Source organism: Bos mutus, chromosome 1, assembly GCF_027580195.1.
Source record: "Bos mutus isolate GX-2022 chromosome 1, NWIPB_WYAK_1.1, whole genome shotgun sequence".
Classification (NCBI taxonomy): domain Eukaryota; kingdom Metazoa; phylum Chordata; class Mammalia; order Artiodactyla; family Bovidae; genus Bos; species Bos mutus.
This window is the reverse complement of record NC_091617.1, coordinates 118,198,728-118,220,241: the sequence shown is the minus strand read 5'-3', so window position 1 is coordinate 118,220,241 and position 21,514 is coordinate 118,198,728. Positions and strand designations below refer to the sequence as shown.

Genomic DNA, 21,514 nt, shown 5'->3' with positions numbered 1-21,514 from the left:
CTAGGAATAGGCCTTACTCTCATATCCTACTAACTTTGGAAAAAAGTTATTGCAATTACTATTTCAAAGGAAATAAGGATTTATGTTCTTTAAAAGTCTTTAATTTTATTACAATTTTGTCCATCTTTAAAAAGTTAAAATAAAAATAATACCTAAATGAGTTATGTGTGGATAAAATAGAGTACTTAGAGAATCAGAAATGATTTTTATCAAAACTATTAGTAATACTTTGCTATTTGCTTTTTATCAATATTAATAATCTCTACCTCAAAAAGGGTAACCACTTTTGTTATCAGAGTCAACATTTGTCCAGTCTATGTAAATTTCAGTGCATAATGCATACCATTTTCCATGAAATTCTGCTTTGTAATTTGTACACAGGCTGTTCGGACCTATGGACGTGAGATCCACATGACAGAATTTCTCGACAAGCTAGACTTTTATGTCTTGCCTGTGGTCAATATTGACGGCTACATCTACACCTGGACCACGGTATAAGAACCAATACTAAGAGGGGCTGATAAAATTAAAACTAGCCATTCTGTTATACTTGTCCTAACCACACACTGCACTTTCAGAACCGAATGTGGAGGAAGACCCGCTCCACCAGAGCTGGATCTAGTTGCACTGGCACAGACCTCAACAGAAATTTTGATGCTGGTTGGTGTAGTAAGTATCAGGCTGACCATTTCACTTGCATCGTGAAAAGCATAGGAAGTAAAATAACAGGAAAACACAACAGTGTCAAAAACAAGAAAAACTATAAAATTTTATACTTTTAATTTGCAGGTTTCTAAAAGCACAGACAATAACCAGTTTATATATTCAGTCAATAAAGATGCATTTCCTATTCTATTGTGTTCCCAGCTGTGTTAGATGCTGGAAACATAAGACTGAACATCCCTACTATTTGTGGGATGTACAACCTAGAGGAAATCATCATTAAATAATTATTTAAACAAAAATATGATAGAATTATAATTTTGTGATTCAACTCTCAGTAATGATTACAGTAACACAGAAACTTCTCATAGGTATTTGTCCCCTACTTATTAGTTTTCTTATACTATACTGATCTCATTGTTTAGTACTACACAGGGACATTAGCTGAAACTCCAGTACTTTGGCCACCCCATGCGAGGAGCTGACTCATTGGAAAAGACTCTGATGCTGGGAGGGATTGGGGGCAGGAGGAGAAAGGGACAACAGAGGATGAGATGGCTCGATGGTATCACCGACTTGATGGACATGAGTTTGAGTGAACTCTGGGAGTTGGTGATGGACAGGGAGGCCTGGCGTGCTGCAATTCATGGGGTTGCAAAGAGTCAGACACGACTGAGTGACTGAACTGAACTGAACTGAACTGAGGGACATTAGGGTTTCCCAGGTGGCACCCGTGGCAAACAGTCTGCCTATCAATGCAGGAGATGCAAGAGATGTGGGTTTGATCCCTGAGTGGAAGGTCCCAAGGAGGAAAGCTAGCAACACACTCCAGTATTCTTCCCTGGGAAATTCCATGGACAGAGGAGCCTGGCAGGCTACAGTCCGTGGGGTTCCAACCAGACAAGACTGAGCATACACACACATGCACACAGGGACATATTGGTGATTCCGCATGCAACTTTTTACCCTGTTAGCTTCAAAGCACCATAATCTTGTGACTAAAAGTATATATACTTTATAATGTATACATGTATGGGATGATTATAAAAACACTTGTGAAAACAACTTATTTTTTTAACTCTCTAACACTGTAGTTTGAAATTTTGAAACACACCCTGTAGGAACATCAGTGGATGACCACTTGCCATTAACAGCATCATGTTTTTCCAGGTATTGGAGCCTCTAATGACCCCTGTTCTGAAACTTACTGTGGATCTGCTGCAGAGTCTGAAAAAGAGAGCAAGGCTGTGGCTGATTTCATCCGCAACCACCTCTCTTCCATCAAAGCATATCTGACAATCCACTCTTACTCTCAGATGATGCTCTATCCTTACTCCTATGATTACAAACTCCCCAAGAACAACGTTGAGTTGGTAAGTCATCATGGTGGTAGATACAATATTTTGCTATTGAGTTTTTTTTTTTAATTCTATTCCGGGCGGAAAAAAATTATATAATTTCTGGAAGGTCCATGGTTGATCTTTGGTAACAGAAGCAAAACAGATTTACAAGGAATCTGAAATTGGCTAGATATACTGGCTAGAAGAAATATGATTTTCATGCAGAGAATGATCCCCAACATATGGTTCATTCACTAATCTTCCAAAAAACAAGAGTTCCACTTCCTCCTGCTTCACCACAACGCTGACATATATGATGATTTCAGATGCATCTGGGGTAATCAACAAAGTTCCTTGACTTCATACATAATCTTCATCAGAAAGTTAATGTTATCAAGCTGCCTTGAACTGGATTTGACATACATAGACAGAGTATGGCAGATGTTAATAGGAATTAGGCACATTTGGTTAATGTTGAGCTAAATGATAAGATCCTAAAATGCCTATTTCACGGTTGGATTAGGTGAGAAACAGATATAAATCAATCAGTGAACAAATGATGTGAATAGGTCTTTACTATGCTGCAGTCCATGGGGTTGCTAAGAGTCGTATACGATTGAGCGACTTCACTTTCACTTTTCACTTTCATGCACTGGAGAAGGAAATGGCAACCCACTCCAGTGTTCTTGCCTGGAGAATCCCAGGGACCGGGGAGCCTGGTGGGCTGCTGTCTATGGGGTCGCACAGAGTCGGACACGACTGAAGCGACTTAGCAGCAGCAGATATGAGAAAAAATTAAGTATCCCTGCCTTAAGAATTAGCAATCTTGTTGGAGAGTCAAGATACAATCACAGGAAAAGTTAAATAATGAGTTTTATAATATTCATATTAAATATAGTATATCTATATTTGAGCATAATTGTTCAAAAATAAGCATATGTGAGTCCTTCAACACCTTTTTTTAAATTATGAACATCTGACTATCAGAAGTTGGAACCAGTGATCTTAAAGAACAAGTATAAGATTTAAAGCATTTGACTTATGCCAAAAAATAAACTATTTCACTTAGAAAATGACATAGATATTTGGCTTACCTAAATGCATAAATTCAAAGACCCAAAACTTAATCAACTGGAAATTGTTGTTTTGTACTTTCAGATTCGGTCTTTCAGAGGCCAAATAAAATATGTAATGCTATAAATATTTTGTGAAGAGGAAACCAGAAAAATAACTCAACCTCTTAGAAAACTGATAGCTAATAGTTGGCCAGGTCCTCTTCTTTAAAAAAAAAAAAAAAAGGGAAATGCTATTTTTCAAAAAGCTTCCCATTTTCCCTACCTGTAGCCAAAAAACAAAGGAGAACATCATTATTTGGAACCATTAAATATTTCAGTTTTCCAATAATGCTCAGTCTGTGAGTATCCTCAACAGTGGGTACTCACAAGCCTGCTATCCCAGAGATGAGTGTGGTTAGCTCCTCATTTCAGTCCTAGATATCTGGCCATCAGAGGAGAGGAAGTGGGGGTACATTGCTTGCTTAATTCATGTAAATATGTTTACACTGTACCACATCAAAAGAGAAAAAGACAAAGCCATAAAAACTAAGCACTAATGAGTTACTAAATAAAATATTAAAATTAAAATTATAAACCACACTAAATGTAACAGTAGCTAATATATCCAGTTTGCTTAATAACTAGTTTTAAATATATAAACACTAAAAGACTAATGCTAACAGAGAAGCTTAAAGTGTTCTTTGGAATGGAACTGCTTCACAATGTTGCAATACTTCTTATTTGAGGAGTAAGTTTAAACACTTTTAGTGATGAAAACTTTCTTGCCCCACTGGCTCGATACAATAAAAACCTGGTATCTGGACTGCTCTAAAAGTCTACAAATTGTCCTTTAGAAAAAAGAATCAAGTTATTTTCCCCGTTAGAATCTCAAGAAAAACTCTGGCTATGTCCCTCCAGAGATTGTGATCCACTGATACTTTTCTCTAAGAATCACTTCTCCGTTTAAAATCAAGGAAAGAGAGGCAATAGAAAAAATACATACTAGAAATTATATCCTTCAAGATTGTTTTTAAATTCTACAGAAGTGAAACAGAACTATACAAAAGTAAAATATTCATAATGAATTCTCAAAAAGAAAACCCAAACTACAAAATAATCTTACCTTGGATGTTTATCTGTATAGTCACAAATCTAATAAATTCAAGGAAAAGGACATGCTGTTTCCTACATTTTTTAGAGCATGATAAGATATGTGATAAGATGTATGCATGCATGCATACTTAGCATGATAATATACAAAACTTATTTGCACTTATATCACACAGATTGATTTGAAAGTAAATTTCCAACAATTTTTTTTCTATGACTAAACTTTTGCCTAGCATCTTAAATCAGTTCAGTTCAGTCACTCAGTCATGTCCGACTCTTTGCAACCCCATGGACTGCAGCATGCCAGGCCTCCCTGTCCATCACCAACTCCAGGAGCTTACTTAAACTTATGTCCATAGTGTCAGTGATACCATCCAAGCATTTCATCCTCTGTCGTTCCCTTCTCCTCCTGCCTTCAATCTTTCCCAGCATCAGGGTGTTTTCCAATGAGTCAATTCTTCGCATGAGGTGGCCAAAGTACTGGAGTTTCAGCTTCAGTATCAGTCCTTCTAATGAATATTCGGGACTGATTTCCTTTAGGATGGACTGGTTGGATCTCCTTGCAGTCCAAAGGACTCTCAAGAGTCTTCTCCAACACCACAGTTCAAAAGCATCAATTCTTCAGTGCTCAGCTTTCTTTATGGTCCAACTCTCACATCCATACATGACCACTGGAAAAACCATAGCTTTGACTAGATGGACCTTTGTTGGTAAAGTAATGTCTCTGATTTTTAATATTCTGTCTGGCTTGGTCATAACTTTTCTTCCAAGGAACAAGCATCTTTTAATTTCATGGCTGCTGTCACCATTTGCAGTGATTTTGGAGCCCCCCAAAATAAAGTCTCTCACTGTTTCCATTGTTTGCCCATCTATTTCCCATGAAGTGATGGGATCAGATGCCATGATCTTAGCTTTCTGAATGTTGAGTTTTAAGCCAACTTTTTCACTGTCCTCTTTCACTTTCATCAAGAGGCTCTTTAGCTCTTCTTCATTTTCTGCCATAGGGTGGTATCATCTGCATATCTGAGGTTATTGATATTTCTCCCAGCAGTATTGATTTCAGCTTATGCTTCATCCAGCCCAGCATTTCTCATGATGCATTCTGCATATAAGTTAAGTAAGCAGGGTGAGAATATACAGCCTTGTATATTGTCAATATACAATATACAGTATATTAACAATATACTCCTTTACCATCAGTAAAATCTGAAATTCATATTATTTGATTATTTGATTCATTTGGGATCTGGCACCCCAAAATAAAGTAAATCATTTGAATAGTTAACTAGAAATCCTTTCAGTCTTTTTCTTATTTTGTATCAATCCAATTCACTTACTTTCTAAGAACATTTTGCTAGAACAACTTATACCTACAGTATTATTACAAACATATATATAGCCAAATGAGAATTTGAGTCTCTAAATAAGAAAGATACTGGCTTTTGCATTGTTTTTATTTGTAATAAAGATATCAATTTTTTAAAAAAGTAAAAGTCTTGACCAAGAAAGATGAATGTGCCTCTGTATTAATTCTCAATTAGAAAAATATGACCCCACTATTAGAAAACAAAAGATGGTAAAAGATTAATAAGATGAATTATTGGCACCACACTACATTTTAGATAACTCAGATTTTCTTAAAGCAATGCAAAGCAGATTCCATCATACAGATTTTAGCATATATATGGTTCTTTTTCTTTATACATCTAAAACTTATAAGATCATATTTGTAGCAAAAAAATATGCTTCAATGAAATAATCAGAAGGAAATTATTCTAGACAGAAACATTAGCAGTTTCAGTCCAAAGTTAGAACATACCATAAGCAGCAATCCTTTTATATCAGAGTTGTGAAAAAAATGTATATGGCTGCGTTTCTGAAAGATCTTACATGGAGATTACATGACAGTTACTCATATCAGAGGACAGCTTTCAGGGGGAAAAAAGGTAGAGATGAGAAAGCAAAAGACCAATGAAATAAAAGTACAGAAGTAATAGTATGGATTACAAAGGCTACCAAAAAATATATCTCCAGCAGATGAGTAAAAAGTTTGAGGAAACATACGTGCATTTTACATGCATATGCTCTCCTGACAGCAAACTGCTTTTACACACACTATAATTATTTAAAGAAAAAATACAAGATGTACTGTGAGTTTTCAAGTGGCTTCATAAACTGTCCAATCTCAGTATTGACTTCAATATATATCTATCATTATCTTCAAATGAAGTTTTAAGACTCAGAAAAGAATATACTTACAGCTCCAAAATTCTAAAGGGTAATGAAATATTGAGTTATAGTACCTCTTTATCATCAGAGGAAATAAAAACTAGGAGACATAATTTAAAAGGCTCCCAAACCAATCCATATCCATATTTATTAAGCATAGAAAATCTCACAATCTTTGGTCTACTTTCCTCCCAAAGAGGGCTACATGGCACTGTTAACAACAATTATTACTATAATACTACTTCTAAATTCAAAAGCAGGAACAGAACTTCACAAGTGCGAATCTTGAAATTTCTCTGTTTCTGCTTTCTCATTTTCCAGCTTAGACAATGAAGGCTTAGCTGAGCCGAGACCAGTGATAGAGGCAGCCTCGGGCATGGTGCTAGCAGATACAGTAGAACTCTCTCAGATCAGATCAGATCAGTCGCTCAGTCATGTCCGACTCTTTGCAACCCCATGAATCACAGCACACCAGGCCTCCCTGTCTATCACCAACTCCCGGAATTCACTCAGACTCACGTCCATTGAGTCAGTGATGCCATCCAGCCATCTCATCCTCTGTCGTCCCCTTCTCCTCCTGCCCACAATCCCTCCCAGCATCAGAGTCTTTTCCAATGAGTCAACTCTTCGCATGAGGTGGCCAAAGTACTGGAGTTTCAGCTTTAGCATCAGTCCTTCCAAAGAAATCCCAGGGCTGATCTCCTTCAGAATGGACTGGTTGGATCTCCTTGCAGTCCAAGGGACTCTCAAGAGTCTTCTCCAGTACCACAGTTCAAAAGCATCAATTCTTCAGCGCTCAGCCTTCTTCACAGTCCAACTCTCACATCCATACATGACCACAGGAAAAACCATAGCCTTGACTAGACAAACCTTTGTTGGCAAAGTAATGCCTCTGCTTTTGAATATGCTATCTAGGTTGGTCATAACTTTAGGCTGTCCCAATTCCCAAACACACACATACATACACACACACACACACAGATTTGTACTATGCTGGTGTTCCATATAGCCAGTTTGTAAAAGACTGTTCATTAAATACAGTCTTTTATCCCACAAATATACTATTATCACTTCTAACCCTGGACATTGCTAAGTATTTACACTGGCCAACTAAGAACCCTGACTTCTCAGGGCCCAGTCTTTATGATTCTGGCCCATCCCTTCATGGGTATATATACATAAACCAGGAGAGACATGACAGGCTAATAATTTCTGGAAAATTATTGACCTTGACCAAAAGATAGAAATCCATTTCTAAACTCTAATACCATCTAGCCCAGTGACACCTCACTACCTCTTCATTAAAGTTTTAGTTAATGAGCCACCAAGATAGAAACCCACTGTTCCACTCAAGCATGTGAGCATAAACCAAAACTATGATTAGAGATAAACATAAATATCAGAGGGAAGAAATATTGTGATTAGGAGATGGGCAATTACAGGGTCATGAGAACGCTCTATCACAGCTGTCACTGTGTCCCTGCCTAATAGCAAGAGTAACAGGGTCAGAGCCCGTCTGTCAGGCCGGCTGCCAGCAGTCAAGGCAGATAGGACTGGAACCACACATTTGCTTCAGGAGCTTTCTCAAAATTTCTAATCTCACTTATAAGACAAAAGAATTTTAAATGACAACTGCAGAATTTCTTTGACTGGAGAGACAATTGCTGATTTACCATTTTTAAAGTGGCTTCTTGGTCTGTTAAAAATTCTCCTGCAGGGTCTGGTGACTCATAAGGCAATTGCCAGAAATTCTACTGAGCACCTATTAAGTGCTCAGCAGAAACCATGGTTCCTGCCTTAAGAAGGGAGTAGACAGGGGTCAGCCTGTTATGAGGGTTTTCTGGAAGGAAGAGTGGGAGGGAGGTAACCAGACTATGGAGGGACCTAGATGTCAGACTGAACCCTGTGTCACACAGCAGGCCCTGGAGCCGGTGACCTGATAAACAGAACTGCCAGGTCAAATACAGGACTCCCAGTTATGTCTGATTTCAGATAAACATCAAATAATTTTTTAGTGTTTAAGTATGTTCCAAATAGCGCATGGGACAGACTTTACTGGAAAAACATTCATTGTTTATCTGAAATTTAAATGTAACTGGGTAACCTGCCTTTGGTTATAGCCAGCCTGGAAGCAAAGTGTTCTTCTAGCAGGAGTGACCTAGCAGCAGTACTGAGGAGGCACTTGTACTATGGTCAGGAGAGGAAAACAAAACAAGGCATTCAGAGCATCTTGAAAACCAGTTGTCTTCTTTTTCATTCTTTTTCTCTACAATACTTTCTTCTTTAACATAATTACATCTTTTAAGCTGATTTTTGCCTCCTCCCCTTTCCCCAGAAGACATTTGGCAATGTTAAGGGGTGGGAGGGGCGGGGGTTGATTGTTTTAGCTGTGGGAGTGCTCCTGGCATGCAGTGGATAGAGGCCAGGGGAGGCTGATCAACCCCCTACAATGCACAGTTCAACCCCCACACACAGGATGACCCAGCCCACCTGTCAAAAGCACCAAGCTTGAGAACTCCACTTTAAGCAAAGATAAGAAAAGTCTCATTCCTGGCCAAAGTCCTTGGCTTTCACAGGATCTTACACCTCCACACACACAGTTTACAGTTTTCTACAAACCTCAAGTGCAAGACAGCACATCCCCATTACACAGCATTTATTTGGAAGAAACACCACTGCCATCAAAAAAAAAAAAAGAAAAATTCTGGGCTTTGCAGCTTCAGCTGACTCATGCTTCACATTTTACTTGAATTCTAAAGAGCTAAAAAACACATATTTAGATCAGCCACAGAAAGAATTTAGTTTACATCAGTGAAAGCATTGCCACGCTCCCCATGGGGTCTGCCAAGATAGACAGGCTCCGTTCTCCTAAAGCAGACCCTTTGCTATACTCCTTATCTTCTTTTTTTCCCCCCACCTCAAGGCTTTGCAGTCAGAGCCTGCACTTGTTTACTCTCCTCCTTTTTCTCAGAAACATATTTGTTTTTTCAAGTCCCGTAGGCTTTCTCCTCAGTCCCTGCCTTAGTAGGCCCTGGGGGTTTCTCCTTTTGCACCAAAATTACAAAAGTTCAATTCCTCACTGGTCCCTTGGTGTAAGTTACCCAGGATCACAGCACAGAAGGAAGGAAACTGCAGTGACAGATCATTTTGATGTTTCCATTATCACATGTATTCACCCAGAGGGATGGTTAAACTCAGGACTTGAAGTTAGAAACAAAGTTCTGAAGCAAATCTCCTCTGCACTGGTGTATACCCCACCGCCAGGGTGGGGCTTCTGCTTTCTTGTACTGTAAGAATGGGCCAGGGGAAGATGAGAAGAGGCAGCCCCCGCTGCCATGACACTGGCTGTGCACTTGAGGTTGCAGTAAGGACATGAGCACAGTCGTGAGGCAGGGGCTTCCTGATCACGTGTTACGTGGGAGTGCAGGTCACTGAAAAAGATCACCCTCGCCTTGTTCATCTCACCAGCCTCCTGGAGCTCAGAGCCTCGGGAGATGTTACAGGAGTCGGCCCTTTGTCTCTTGGGCTTTGAGTTAGATGTGACATTTTAGACTCTCTCTGTCTTTTGCTCTATGACCAAGGCCTCCTTTTAAGAAGACAAGTGACAAAAGAAAGCATGCATAAGATGTGCTAGGAAACGCCTAACTAAGGATTAATAAAGGCTGGCCATGTTTGGCCTTGACTAAAAGCAAAGTTTTCTCTCAGACTGGTTTATATTTAGCTTCCTTCTGTTCTTTACAATTGGTAAAACCAGCTCGAGCAACACTTCTTTTGAAGTATTCCAAGGCCACAAAGAGAAGTGAAAAAGAGCACAGGATTTAAAGCAAGAAGAACCCAGCTCAAGTCAGCCACTTACAGGGCTGCGTGCCCTTGGGCAAGTTCTTTTATCCTCTCTGAGTTTCAGTTCTTTTATCTGTAAAATGGGGATAAAAATATCTAGCTCTTAGCAAGAGCTCTTTGTAAAGTCTAAGGTTTTATGTAAATGTTAGTTCTTATTTTGAACCCGTTGAGCATGTAAGGTCTCCGTTAAATAACAGGTTATATAGAAAGTGTTATTAATTAGAGTTTCAAGATATGAATCATGGTCTCTGATATACCATTGTTTCTGCTGCACTTCTGTCAGCTGTCTTAGTCCCTTTTTACAAAAACATACAAGGAAAAGAAGTTACCTTCTCTAATATATTAGCAAATTCAGGAATCACCTCTCTCTCTACCATACCTGACAGGCAGGGGTCAGTCATCCAGCTTGGTTGGAACATTCTCACCTAGCATGCTGCCCCACATGGCATTCCATTCTGCTAGAAAATTCTGTGTTGATGAAATGTGGACAGATAATGTTGGGAAGATAAATGAGTAACATTTGTGAAAGTATTTGAACTCTTCAAAAGAAAAGACTCACACTGATTCCAGAGATTTTTGTTACCATAACTGGAATTTAAAATATGACATTTTGGTTGATTAATGTTTGTTCTGACTTTTTTGTCTCTTGGCCTTAGAGGGGCTGAAAGAAAGGGTCCACAGACTCTACTTTTTTTATGAAAGGAAATAAGCTAAGTGCATAGTAGAGGTTAATATCTAAATATGCTAACCCATCAACCACCACTACATGGTACCACCACTCTCCCCACAAGCATCCTTAATCTCCACCCAGGTTGGGGGGGGGGGGGTCACAGTCCAGCCTCTGTAGAGCTCTGCACTCTGCACCCCCAATCAGACCATGCCCACCTGAAGCCCTGGGAAGAGAATCAATCGAGTAACCATGTGCTAGGTGTTATGCGATCTGCTAAGGATACAAAACAAACAGCCAAGAATCCTTCTCCCCCACCACCACCCCACCAAAAGCTCCACTAGAGGACAGACAGATGCAAAAACACATGATGGGAGCACAGAGTGATAAGAACTCCGATGGAGACGTGAGCCCTCACAAAGAAGAGGGGCAGCTTTGCAAAGAAGGTGACATTTAGACTAAATTTGGAAGAACAACAGCAATTCCCCTTGTAAACAAAAAAGGCAAGAGGATTCCTACAAGGGGAGAAGGACACCCAAAGTCATGGAGGTAAGGAGAGGCAGGGAACAGAATGAAAGCAGTTCAGGGTCACTTGGCTTGGAAAGAAGGTGGGGATGCATGGCAAGTGATACATGGCCAGACTTCATGAGAGAAGGTGAGAGAGCTATTCAGGGATGCGGTGATGAGGGGATGGTCAGAAGGTGAGTGAGGAGGTGGATATCAAGATGAGAGAGCAACTGAGGACAAGGAAAGCCAAGTCTGAGACACAAACTAAATGTTCCTTTAATGGGCACCAGTGACAAGAGCAAAATAACAGCTGTTTTAAGTTAACATCAATCTTAGGTATTGTTTCAGCATCGGAGGCAGAGCAACTGTTTGCAAAAGTTGTCTCTGATGGCTTAGATTGCACTTGGTTATTGCTTTGAGGAAAGGAAACCAAACATTTTTATGTGGCCCTAATGACAATCCCTGGTGGCTCAGACAGTAAAGCATCTGCCTACAAATGCGGGAGACCTGGGTTTGATCCCTGGGTCGGGAAGATCCCCTGGAGAAGGAAATGGCAACCCACTCCAGTACTCTTGCCTGGAGAATCCCATGGACAGAGAAGCCTGGTAGGCTACAGTCCATGGAGTCGCAAAGAGTCGGACACGACTGAGCGACTTCACTTCACTTTACTTCAATGGTAGTTATGACTAAATGGATAAGTTGATCAATCAAAAGAGATAACAGATCACAAGTAAGCCTCTTAGATTTTGCCAGATAACTCAAATGTTACATTATACCAATAAAAATACAGAGAGACTTTGAAGATCATCTGACATGCAGGAGATCAAGAGATAATGACAATGATCTTGTCTTAAATCGCCTAAAGTCATCACAACTTTTCACATTTGGAACTAATTGTAAAGAATTTCCTTTATTCCAGATTTATGGAGATAAAATAAATATAAGGTGTACAATGTGATTATTTGATAATATAAATACTGCAAAATGTTTAATTAATTTACATACTATCTCACATAATTGTCATTTTGTTACGGTGAGAACACTAAAGCTCTACTCTCATAGCCATTTTCATGTATTCAATGAAGTCTTGCTATCTATAGTCACAATGCTGTACATTACATGCCTGGAACTTATTAGAATCTTATTTCTACTAACTAAAAGTCAGAATTCATGGCTTAAGGTGGGGTTGGAAAGCAGAAAAGAAGAAAAGCCTGAGGAAGGCAGCTAGAGAAGGAATAAGAGTTCTTTAGGATCAGAGGTTCTGCCTTACAGAAAAATAAATAATAAAAATTTCCTTGGTTGAATCAAAAGTTAAGGAAACTGTAGAATTGTAGGAAATATGCTGTTGATCTAGGGCTTCCCTTGTAGCTCATTCGGTAAAGAATGTGCCTACAATGCAGGAGACCCAGGTTCAATTCCTGAGTTTGGAAGATCCCCTAGAGAAGAAAATGGCAGCCCACTTCAGTATTCTTGCCTGGAGAATCCCACAGACAGAGGAGCCTGGCAGGCTACAGTCCATGGGGTTGCAAGAGTCTGACATGACTTAGTGACTAAACCACCACATGCTGTTTATCTAGCAAAAAAACCTAGTACCTCACCATGTTTCACATCTTTAAAAGATGGTTTAAAATGTATTCTGAGTATTGTGCAATGTTTACAGAGTATTCTGATTTCGATTGGCAATAGACCCTATACTAAGGGATGGAGAGAAGACCCATCTCTAGTGTGCTGGTTAGAATAAGATTAAACTACAGAAACAGTACCCTTAGATAACAACAGGAAAGACTGCACACAGTATGAGAAAGCACATATTATTTTACCAGTTTGGAAAAAGGGGAAGTAAAACCCTGAAATTTGAGTTCAAGTTTCTGTCTCAAAACTCTAAGAATAATAAGTTAGTTCCAAGAAACTGATTGCATCATTTCAGTGGACCAGACCAGAAAATCAGGCTTGAGATCATGATTTATAATTCCTTTTAAATTTTCAAATTTACCACTTGGTTGGTGAAGCATTCATGCTTGGGGAGCTGAAATTCTTAAAGTCTCACAGTCATGCCCTCATCAATTTAAGTTAAGACTTTACTAAACTGGTTTTAATATTAGAGCAAGGAGTAAGGAAAGTTCCTACTTTTAAAAAATGGAATTATTCTGATGTCATCACCAACCTCACAGTTTTTCAGGCATATGTACAAGACAATTATGTTGCCAAAGTATGAAATACAGCTAGTTTCATAGCCAGAATGAATTATGTCTAATTCTCCTGCAGTAAACAATCAGATTCACCAATCTGTATTCTCCAGACAGCTAAGTCAAGCCTTGCTTTTCAAGTGATTCAGTGCACACTGGAGACTTTATAGAACAGGAAGGAGCTGCAGGCAGAGCCCTTCTCCCTGAGGAACTGAGTGTAGGGGCCAGGAGGGCAACTTAAGGTGATGCTGCTTTTAAGAAAAAATAAATAAATTAGTACTTACTACTTTTCTTAATTCTGGGATTGAAATATTCTGCATTTTGAAATAAAATAAGTGTTCTCTAATTTTTCACTCTAAAAAAAAATCTCCCACCCTGGAACTACACTCCTCCTTGAAATTGTCCGCTCTGGTGGCTCAGATGGTAAAGTGTCTGCCTACAATGCAGGAGATCCAGGTTCAATCCCTGGGTCAGGAAGATCCCCTGGAGAAGGAAATGGCAACCCACTCCAGTATTCTTGCCTGGAGAATCCCACGGACAGGGGAGCCTGGCAGGCTATACTCCATGGGGCCGCAAAGAGTCGGACACGACCGAGCAACTAACATGCAAATTTTACTCCAACAATGATTTAAAATAAATGTAAGTACCTAATTCTCAAATAATGTGGTAGAAAGAGTGCTTATCATCCTCAGAGTTTCAAAAATATAGTTACTGAGTAACCACTAAGTGGGCTTCCCAGGTGGCACTAGTGGTAAAGAACCTGCCTGCCAATGCAGGAGACACAAGAGACGAGGGTTCAGTCTCTGGGTCAGGAAGGTCCCTTGGAAGAGGGCACAGCAACCGACTCTAGTGTTCTTGCCTGGAGAATCCCATGAACAGAAGAGCCTATCGGGCTACAGTCCATAGGGTCAGATACGACTGACGTGACTTAGCATGTACACACAACCACTGAGCAACACCCCCTGCGTTAGGCCCTGGGAACACTGAGATAAAGGACAGGAAAAGTCACTGAGAACTTAGAGGGCAGCTAATGGTACTGACACAATATGACTCACTCTGTGTATGAGACAAAGGGAAGCTCAGCCTGGGTGCTTGGGGAGGCTGTTAGGGAAGACATCCTTCTACTAGAATCACTTGCATTGTGTGACTAAATTCACTGCAAAATGGGGCTGGGCACTGAATAAGATTAAGACACTAACCCGAATTATGACTTATATGTCTTCAACGCCTTAGAAATAATGGACAGGTGTCTGTTTGTCAGTGTGCACTTTATTTCTTCACTCATATACCACTCTTTTGCAGAACACCCTAGCTAAAGGTGCCGTGAAAAAACTGGCCTCACTGTATGGTACCACGTACACCTATGGCCCAGGAGCTTCAACAATCTGTAAGTCTCCGCTTCAGAACAAAGGCAACAGATGGTCCCCAGAGTCTTTCCTTTCTATCATTTAAAGCATGTGACTTTTGCCTGAGAGTGAATGTTTTATAACACATGTAATCAGTTTTCTGTTTAGAAGACAAAAGGGGGCAGGGAATATCCCTTTCAACTCACGGACACATCTGCTCTCTGTAAACATCTACTGAGCATCTACCCCCATGCCAAGTCCTCAAGGGGTGCCCGTGGATAAAGGAAGCCGGGACAGAGAGAGAGCAAGAGGGAAGGAAAAGGGAAGGAGGGAGACCAGAGCAATCTTCCAAGAGCCCACAGCAAGGAAGCAGGAAGAGTTCATGGCCACACAGGTGCAAAGTGCTGAGACAGAAGGATGTACGAGAACAGAGCACACCCAAAGACTAGCCAACCCACCCCGCAGTATCAGGAATGGTTTCCCAGGACGGTGACACAGAAGCTTTATCTGGAAGGACAATTGGTGGGGAAAAGCAATAGAAGGAAGGTTTTCTTGGCTAAACAGACTGAAGTTTCAAAGGGCTACCTCAGGCTTAAACTGTTTTCATGGGGTGCAAGCAAATGGCAAAAGAGTTAGTATAGGCTGGACCCCAGGGCCTTGGGTGCTACAGTGTGATTTCACTGAGAAGGAACATACTGCAGGTTCCATTTCCAATTTCTACATATATTTGCCTTTGCATGATTTTTTTCTCCCCCAGGCCTTAAAGGACCAGAAATATAAGGGAGAAAATGGCCAGCCTCACCATCAATGGCCTTCAATGCAGTTGGAGAGGCTCCAATCATGAGGGTTTTTTTTTTTTTAAGCTTCATGTAGAATACAGTTTTCTGTATTCTTGTCCTTTATTAAACTTCTCTGTGTCAGATGGGGTATACTATTTTCTTAAGGGGGTTCTATTAGAAATAACTCATCTATTCACATACTGTGAACTTCATAGAAGCTTTATTCAGGCCAGTTCAATGAGGTTTCTTTTTCCATTATACCATAAGCCCTTGGAGGGCAGGGGCCATGTCTTTCCTTTGTCCTAGTATTTCCAAAGTTGAGCACATGGCCTGCTGCTCAATGAAAACTCTACAACTTCGGACTGAATGAATGAATGAATGAATGAGCAAGTGACTGAATAAATGAATGACACCATAACTGTCACTGAGTGAATAATTGAATGATGTCCAATCTATGCCAGGCCATATGCTGGATCCCAAAGAAACAAAAATGAAGACCCAGCTCTGCCCTTGAGCTGCTCCAGTTTCATCATTCAGTATAGTTTCAGCGAGGCTCAGAGTCCTCTCCTCTCACCAATCATCATGCAGTTTCCCTTATTTTTCTAGAAGATACACATTATTTTCCCAGGAACTATATATATGTTGTAAACAAATCACACACTATGTGACAGTTTACCACAGCATAGAAGCACACTGAGTATATAAATATGTATAACTGATTACATCCTGAAGTATTAAACACATCACTATTACCATGTAGAGCTAAGAGGTAATCTTACCAAGAGATAAGATTGGACTAATCTTTAAAACAGCCCCCATAGCTTTTGTGATCTTGATGACTAGAAAATTTCCCTACCTGTACTATTTTGTTCAATGAAACATTTGTAATTATAAAAGAAAACTGGCATGATTTTAAATCTCCTTCCTAGATTTAAATTGTTTTCTCCCCTTTGATTTGCTCATTTCAGATCCTGCTTCTGGGGGCTCTGATGACTGGGCTTATGACCAAGGAATCAAATATTCCTTCACATTTGAACTCCGGGATAAAGGCAGATATGGCTTTGTCCTCCCTGAATCCCAGATCCAGCCAACCTGTGAGGAGACAATGCTGGCCATCAAATACGTTACCAGCTATGTCCTGGAACATCTGTACTGAGTCAGAGTGCTAAGAGCTTGATTTCTGAATATTCACTCTGTTTCTCTTCTATCCTGAATTCCTACTTTTGTGGGCCTGGAGGTTTTTTTTCCAGATCCTCATCTTTCTTTTAAGCTTCTGGGTCTATTACGCTACTTGGATCTTTAATATTGATCATAATAAAAGTGAATCAGGATAACGGAAAAACCTGGCAGACTGTCTGCTTCTTTGGGGGAAAAGATATGAACAAATGACGAAGCAAGCTGTGCACAACCAATGATGTAGGTCAGCCTGCAAGGAGTTGAAGTCATTGGGGGTACTGACAATCACAGCAGATTGCAGAGATGTCCAGGTTATAGTGGGGGGCTGATGAGGAAGAAGTAGGAGAAATTTAGGACTGTAAGATATGGTATAGGTGAGACGATCCCATCACAGTTTAGCTTTCACGTCAGCTCATTCAAGTTATTTTCTGAGCTGTAGTTACTACATGCCAGGTACTTTGCTAATTTGAGGACCGAGCAACAAAAAATAAAGAAAACATACCTGCCCTCAATGGTTGTATAGGCCATTTGAGATGACAGACATGAAACAAATAATGATTTAACTTATTATGTAAACTAAGATCATGGCATCTGGTCCCATCACTTCATGGCAAATAGATGGGGAAACAGTGGAAACAGTGGCTGACTTTATTTTTCTGGGCTCCAAAATCACTGCAGATGGTGACTGCAGCCATGAAAAGACGCCTACTCCTTGGAAGGAAAGTTATGACCAATCTAGACAGCATATTAAAAAGCAGAGACATTACTTTGTCAACAAAGGTCCGTCTAGTCAAGGCTATGGTTTTCCAGTGGTCATGTATGGATGTGAGAGTTGGAGTTCTTTATAGGAAAGCTGAGCACTGAAGAATTGGTGCTTTTGAACTGTGGTGTTGGAGAAGACTCTTGAGAGTCCCTTGGACTGCATGGAGATCCAACGAGTCCATCCTGAAGGAGATCAGTCTTGGGTTTTCATTGAAAGGACAGATGTTGAAGCTGAAGCTCCAATACTTTGGCCACCTGATATAAAGAGCTGACTCTTTTGAAAAGACCCTGATGCTGGGAAAGATTGAGGGCAAGAGGAGAAGGGGACGACAGAGGATGAGATGGTTGGACGACATCACGGACTCAATGGACATGGGTTTGGGTGGACTCCAGGAATTGGTGATGGACAGGGAGGCCTGGCGTGCTGCGGTTCATGGAGTCGCAAAAAGTCGGACATGACTGAGCGACTGAACTGAACTATTATGTAATAGCTAGTGATTTAATTTATATCATTGATCTGAAGTAGAGGAGAAATCTCAGGAAGCGCTGAAAACTGAAGAACCATTATCTGGATGAATGGAGTACAATTTCCAGGCGCTATTAACTATGCAGAAGCTATAAGAAGAAAGCCAGAAAGGGTGGAACTCAGAGAATTGAGGGAAGATGGGGCAGGTTTAAGGGCTGAGGAGAGAGTTGGGGATCATATCAGGCAGGTTTAGAGGTCAGGTTAAGGATCTGGAACACTGGTCTAAGAACAAAGAGAAGCATTTTGGATCCTTAGAAGATGGATCCAGAAAATACTGCTGCAATTTGTGTCAAAGAGTGCGTCTATGATTTCCTCTAGGAGTTTTATAGTATCCAGTCTTACATTTAGGTCTTTAATCCATCTTGAGTTTATTTTTGTATGTGTTATTAGAGAACGCTCGAATTTCATTCTTTTACAAGTAGCTGTCCAGTTCTCCCAACACCATTTATTGATAAGACTGTCTTTTCGTCATTGTATATTCTTGCCTCCTTTGCCATAGATAAATAAGTAAAGGGAAAAGGAATAATTGGGACCTAGCTAAGCTTAAAAGCTTTTGCACAGCAAAGAAAACCATCAAAAAACAAAAAGACATCCAATGAATGGGGGAAGATATTTGCACATCATTTGACTGATGAGGGGCTAATACTGAACATATGTAAAACTCAACAACAAAAAAATAAACAAGTGGGTTTAAAAGGGGCAGAAGAATGAAACAGACATTTCTCCAAAGTGGAAATGCAGACAGCCAAGAGAAACATGAAAAGATGCTCAACATCGCTAATCATCAGGGAAATGCAAATGAAAACAATGAGATACACCTCAGAGTGGCTAACATCAGAAAGAACACAAATAACAAATGCTGGCCAGAATGTGGAGACTAGGGAACACTCCTACACTGCTGGTGGGAAAGTACACTGGTGCCGACACTGTGGAAAACAGTAGGGAAGTTTCTCAAAAAACTGAAAATTGAACTACCATATGACCCAGCAATTCCATCCCTGGGTATATATCCAAACAAATATAAATGTGAAATGATACATGCTACCTCCGTGTTCACAGCAATACAATTTACACTTGCCAATATACTGTAGCAACCTAAGTGTCCACCAACAGATGGAAAAATAAAGAAGATGTGGTACATATATACAATGGAATAGAGCTCATTCATAAACATTAATGAAATTTTGCCATTTGCACCAACATGGTAGATATTGAGGGCATTATGCTAAGTGAAATAAGTCAGACAGAGAAAGACAAATACTGTCCAATATCACTTATATAAAAAATAAATGAAAAAATACAACAAACTAGTGAATAAAACAAAAAACTCATGAATAAAATAATAAAAAATACAACGAACTAGTGAATAAAACAAAAAATAAATGAAAAAATACAACAAGCTAGTGAATAAAACAAAAAACGCACAACAGACTCACAATAGAGAACAAACCAGTGGTTACTAGTGGGGAGAGGGGAGCAGGGAGGGGTAATATAAATGTAGGAGGAAAAGGCGGTTATTACGGGATGATATGAAATCATGTGTGTGAAACTTCTGAAACCTGTAAAACAGTATAGAATTTAAAGAATTTTTCATTCAATTAATAAAGAGCAATAAGTGACTATCCTGGTGGTCCAGTGGTTGAATCCATGCTTCCAATGCAGGTACATGGGTTCAATCCCTGGTTGGAGCACTAAGAACCCACATGTCACAGAGCATGGCCAAAAATTAAAATATAAATAAAAATTTTAAGAGAACAGTGAGCAGCCACTGAAGATGTTAAATTGTAAATGACATGATCAGAGTTTTGGGTTTAAAAAAAAAACAACACCAGTCAGGCTACAGTGTGGAAAGTAAATTGGAAGTGAAATAAGAAGGTGCCAGGGACCCTGACTGAACCATTTGGGCCTAAAATAAAAGAGGCAAAAATAATTCTTTGACTTGTACATCAAATATGACTTGAAATTTTCCAGAATTAAAACTGAACATGCTAATAATGGAGAGTATTGTTGTCGTTCTTCAATCACTCAGTCGTGTCTGACTATTTGCAACCCCATGGACTGCAGCACACCAGGCTTCCCTGTCCTTCACTATATCTCAGAGTTTGCCCAAACTCATGTCCATTGAGTCAGTGATGCTATTCAACCATCTCATACTCTGCTGCCCGCTTCTCTTGCCCTCAATCTTTCCTAGCAGCAAAATCTTTTCCAGTGAATCAGCTCTTCTCATCAGGTGACCAAAATATTGGAGCTTCAGCATCAGTCCTTCCAATGAATATTCAGAGTTTATTTCTTTTAAGATTAACTGGTTTGACCTCCTTGCTGCCCAACAGACTCTCAAGAGTTTTCTCCAACACCACAGTTCAAAAGTATCAATCCTTCATCACTCAGCCTTCTTTATAGTCTAATTCTCACATCCATACATGACTACTGGAAAAACCATAACTTGGACTATATGGACTTTTGTCAGCAAAGTGATGTCTCTACTTTTTAATACTCTGTCTAGGTTTTTCATAGGTTTTCGTCCAAGGAGCAAGCATACTGTGCAAAGTTCAAATTTTAAAATATAATAATATGTATTTAGATTTTAATGGGGGAGGGGGGCATTGGTTACTTTAAAATCATAAAGCAAAACATGACCTCATTGTTTTCCATGTGGAGTCAAGGAAAACAGGATTCCATATCTAGCATAATACATTAAAGTAGCTGTGGCAGTGTTCTATTCAAAAACAAAATCCACTAGTCACTTGTTTGAAAGTTGTCAAGCCAAAGAATGATTAATTGCATTAATTGTCCACTAGATGGTAGCAGTCAGCTGCTATAATTTGTGAGGCAATCCTCTTCAAAATAATTTAGTAATGTCAATATATCATTCATTTTTTTTAAAATAAATCATTTAAGTAGGCATAGCAAAGGAGAGACTCTTAAGTGCAAAAATAGAAGTTCCCACAAAGTTTTAAGCAGTATTGATGCTAACTTTAAAAATAGATGTAATTTAGCTAAATTATCTTTCCCCCATTCTATTTAAGTTCCATCCATGTGAACTGCAAGGATAACTCAACCACAGTTACTGGAGTGAAGTTACCTTGATGGAGGTGTATCATTCAATTCATAGACAGCTCCACAGAACACTCCCTCACCCTACCTGTAGCAGATAGCATCTACCTCTAAGGGATGCTGTGGCCCAAAGTTCAGTGCTTTAAAGCAGAAATTAGGAATCTATATGGGCTTTTCTAAAATTCCAAGGAGTTTTTAAGAAGAATAAAGCATAGGAAAGCAAATAAAATCCATGTATCTGAGATTTCCTGCACTTGAGACATTTTGGCTCTGT

At 39.6% G+C, this 21,514-nt stretch overlaps 1 protein-coding gene across 1 annotated transcript in view; it reads left to right on the top strand.

The window, feature by feature from the left end:
- CPB1 (carboxypeptidase B1) overlaps positions 1-17,057 on the top strand; it is a 37,850-nt gene extending 20,793 nt beyond the window's left edge. The window contains exons 8-12 of the mRNA XM_005902434.2: positions 382-492; positions 579-669; positions 1,834-2,036; positions 14,900-14,984; positions 16,691-17,057. Coding sequence (XP_005902496.2) covers positions 382-492; positions 579-669; positions 1,834-2,036; positions 14,900-14,984; positions 16,691-16,878 — 678 coding nt within the window. The 3' untranslated portion in view covers positions 16,879-17,057. The remainder of the gene's footprint in view (positions 1-381; positions 493-578; positions 670-1,833; positions 2,037-14,899; positions 14,985-16,690) is intronic.
- Positions 17,058-21,514: the final 4,457 nt, after the last annotated feature.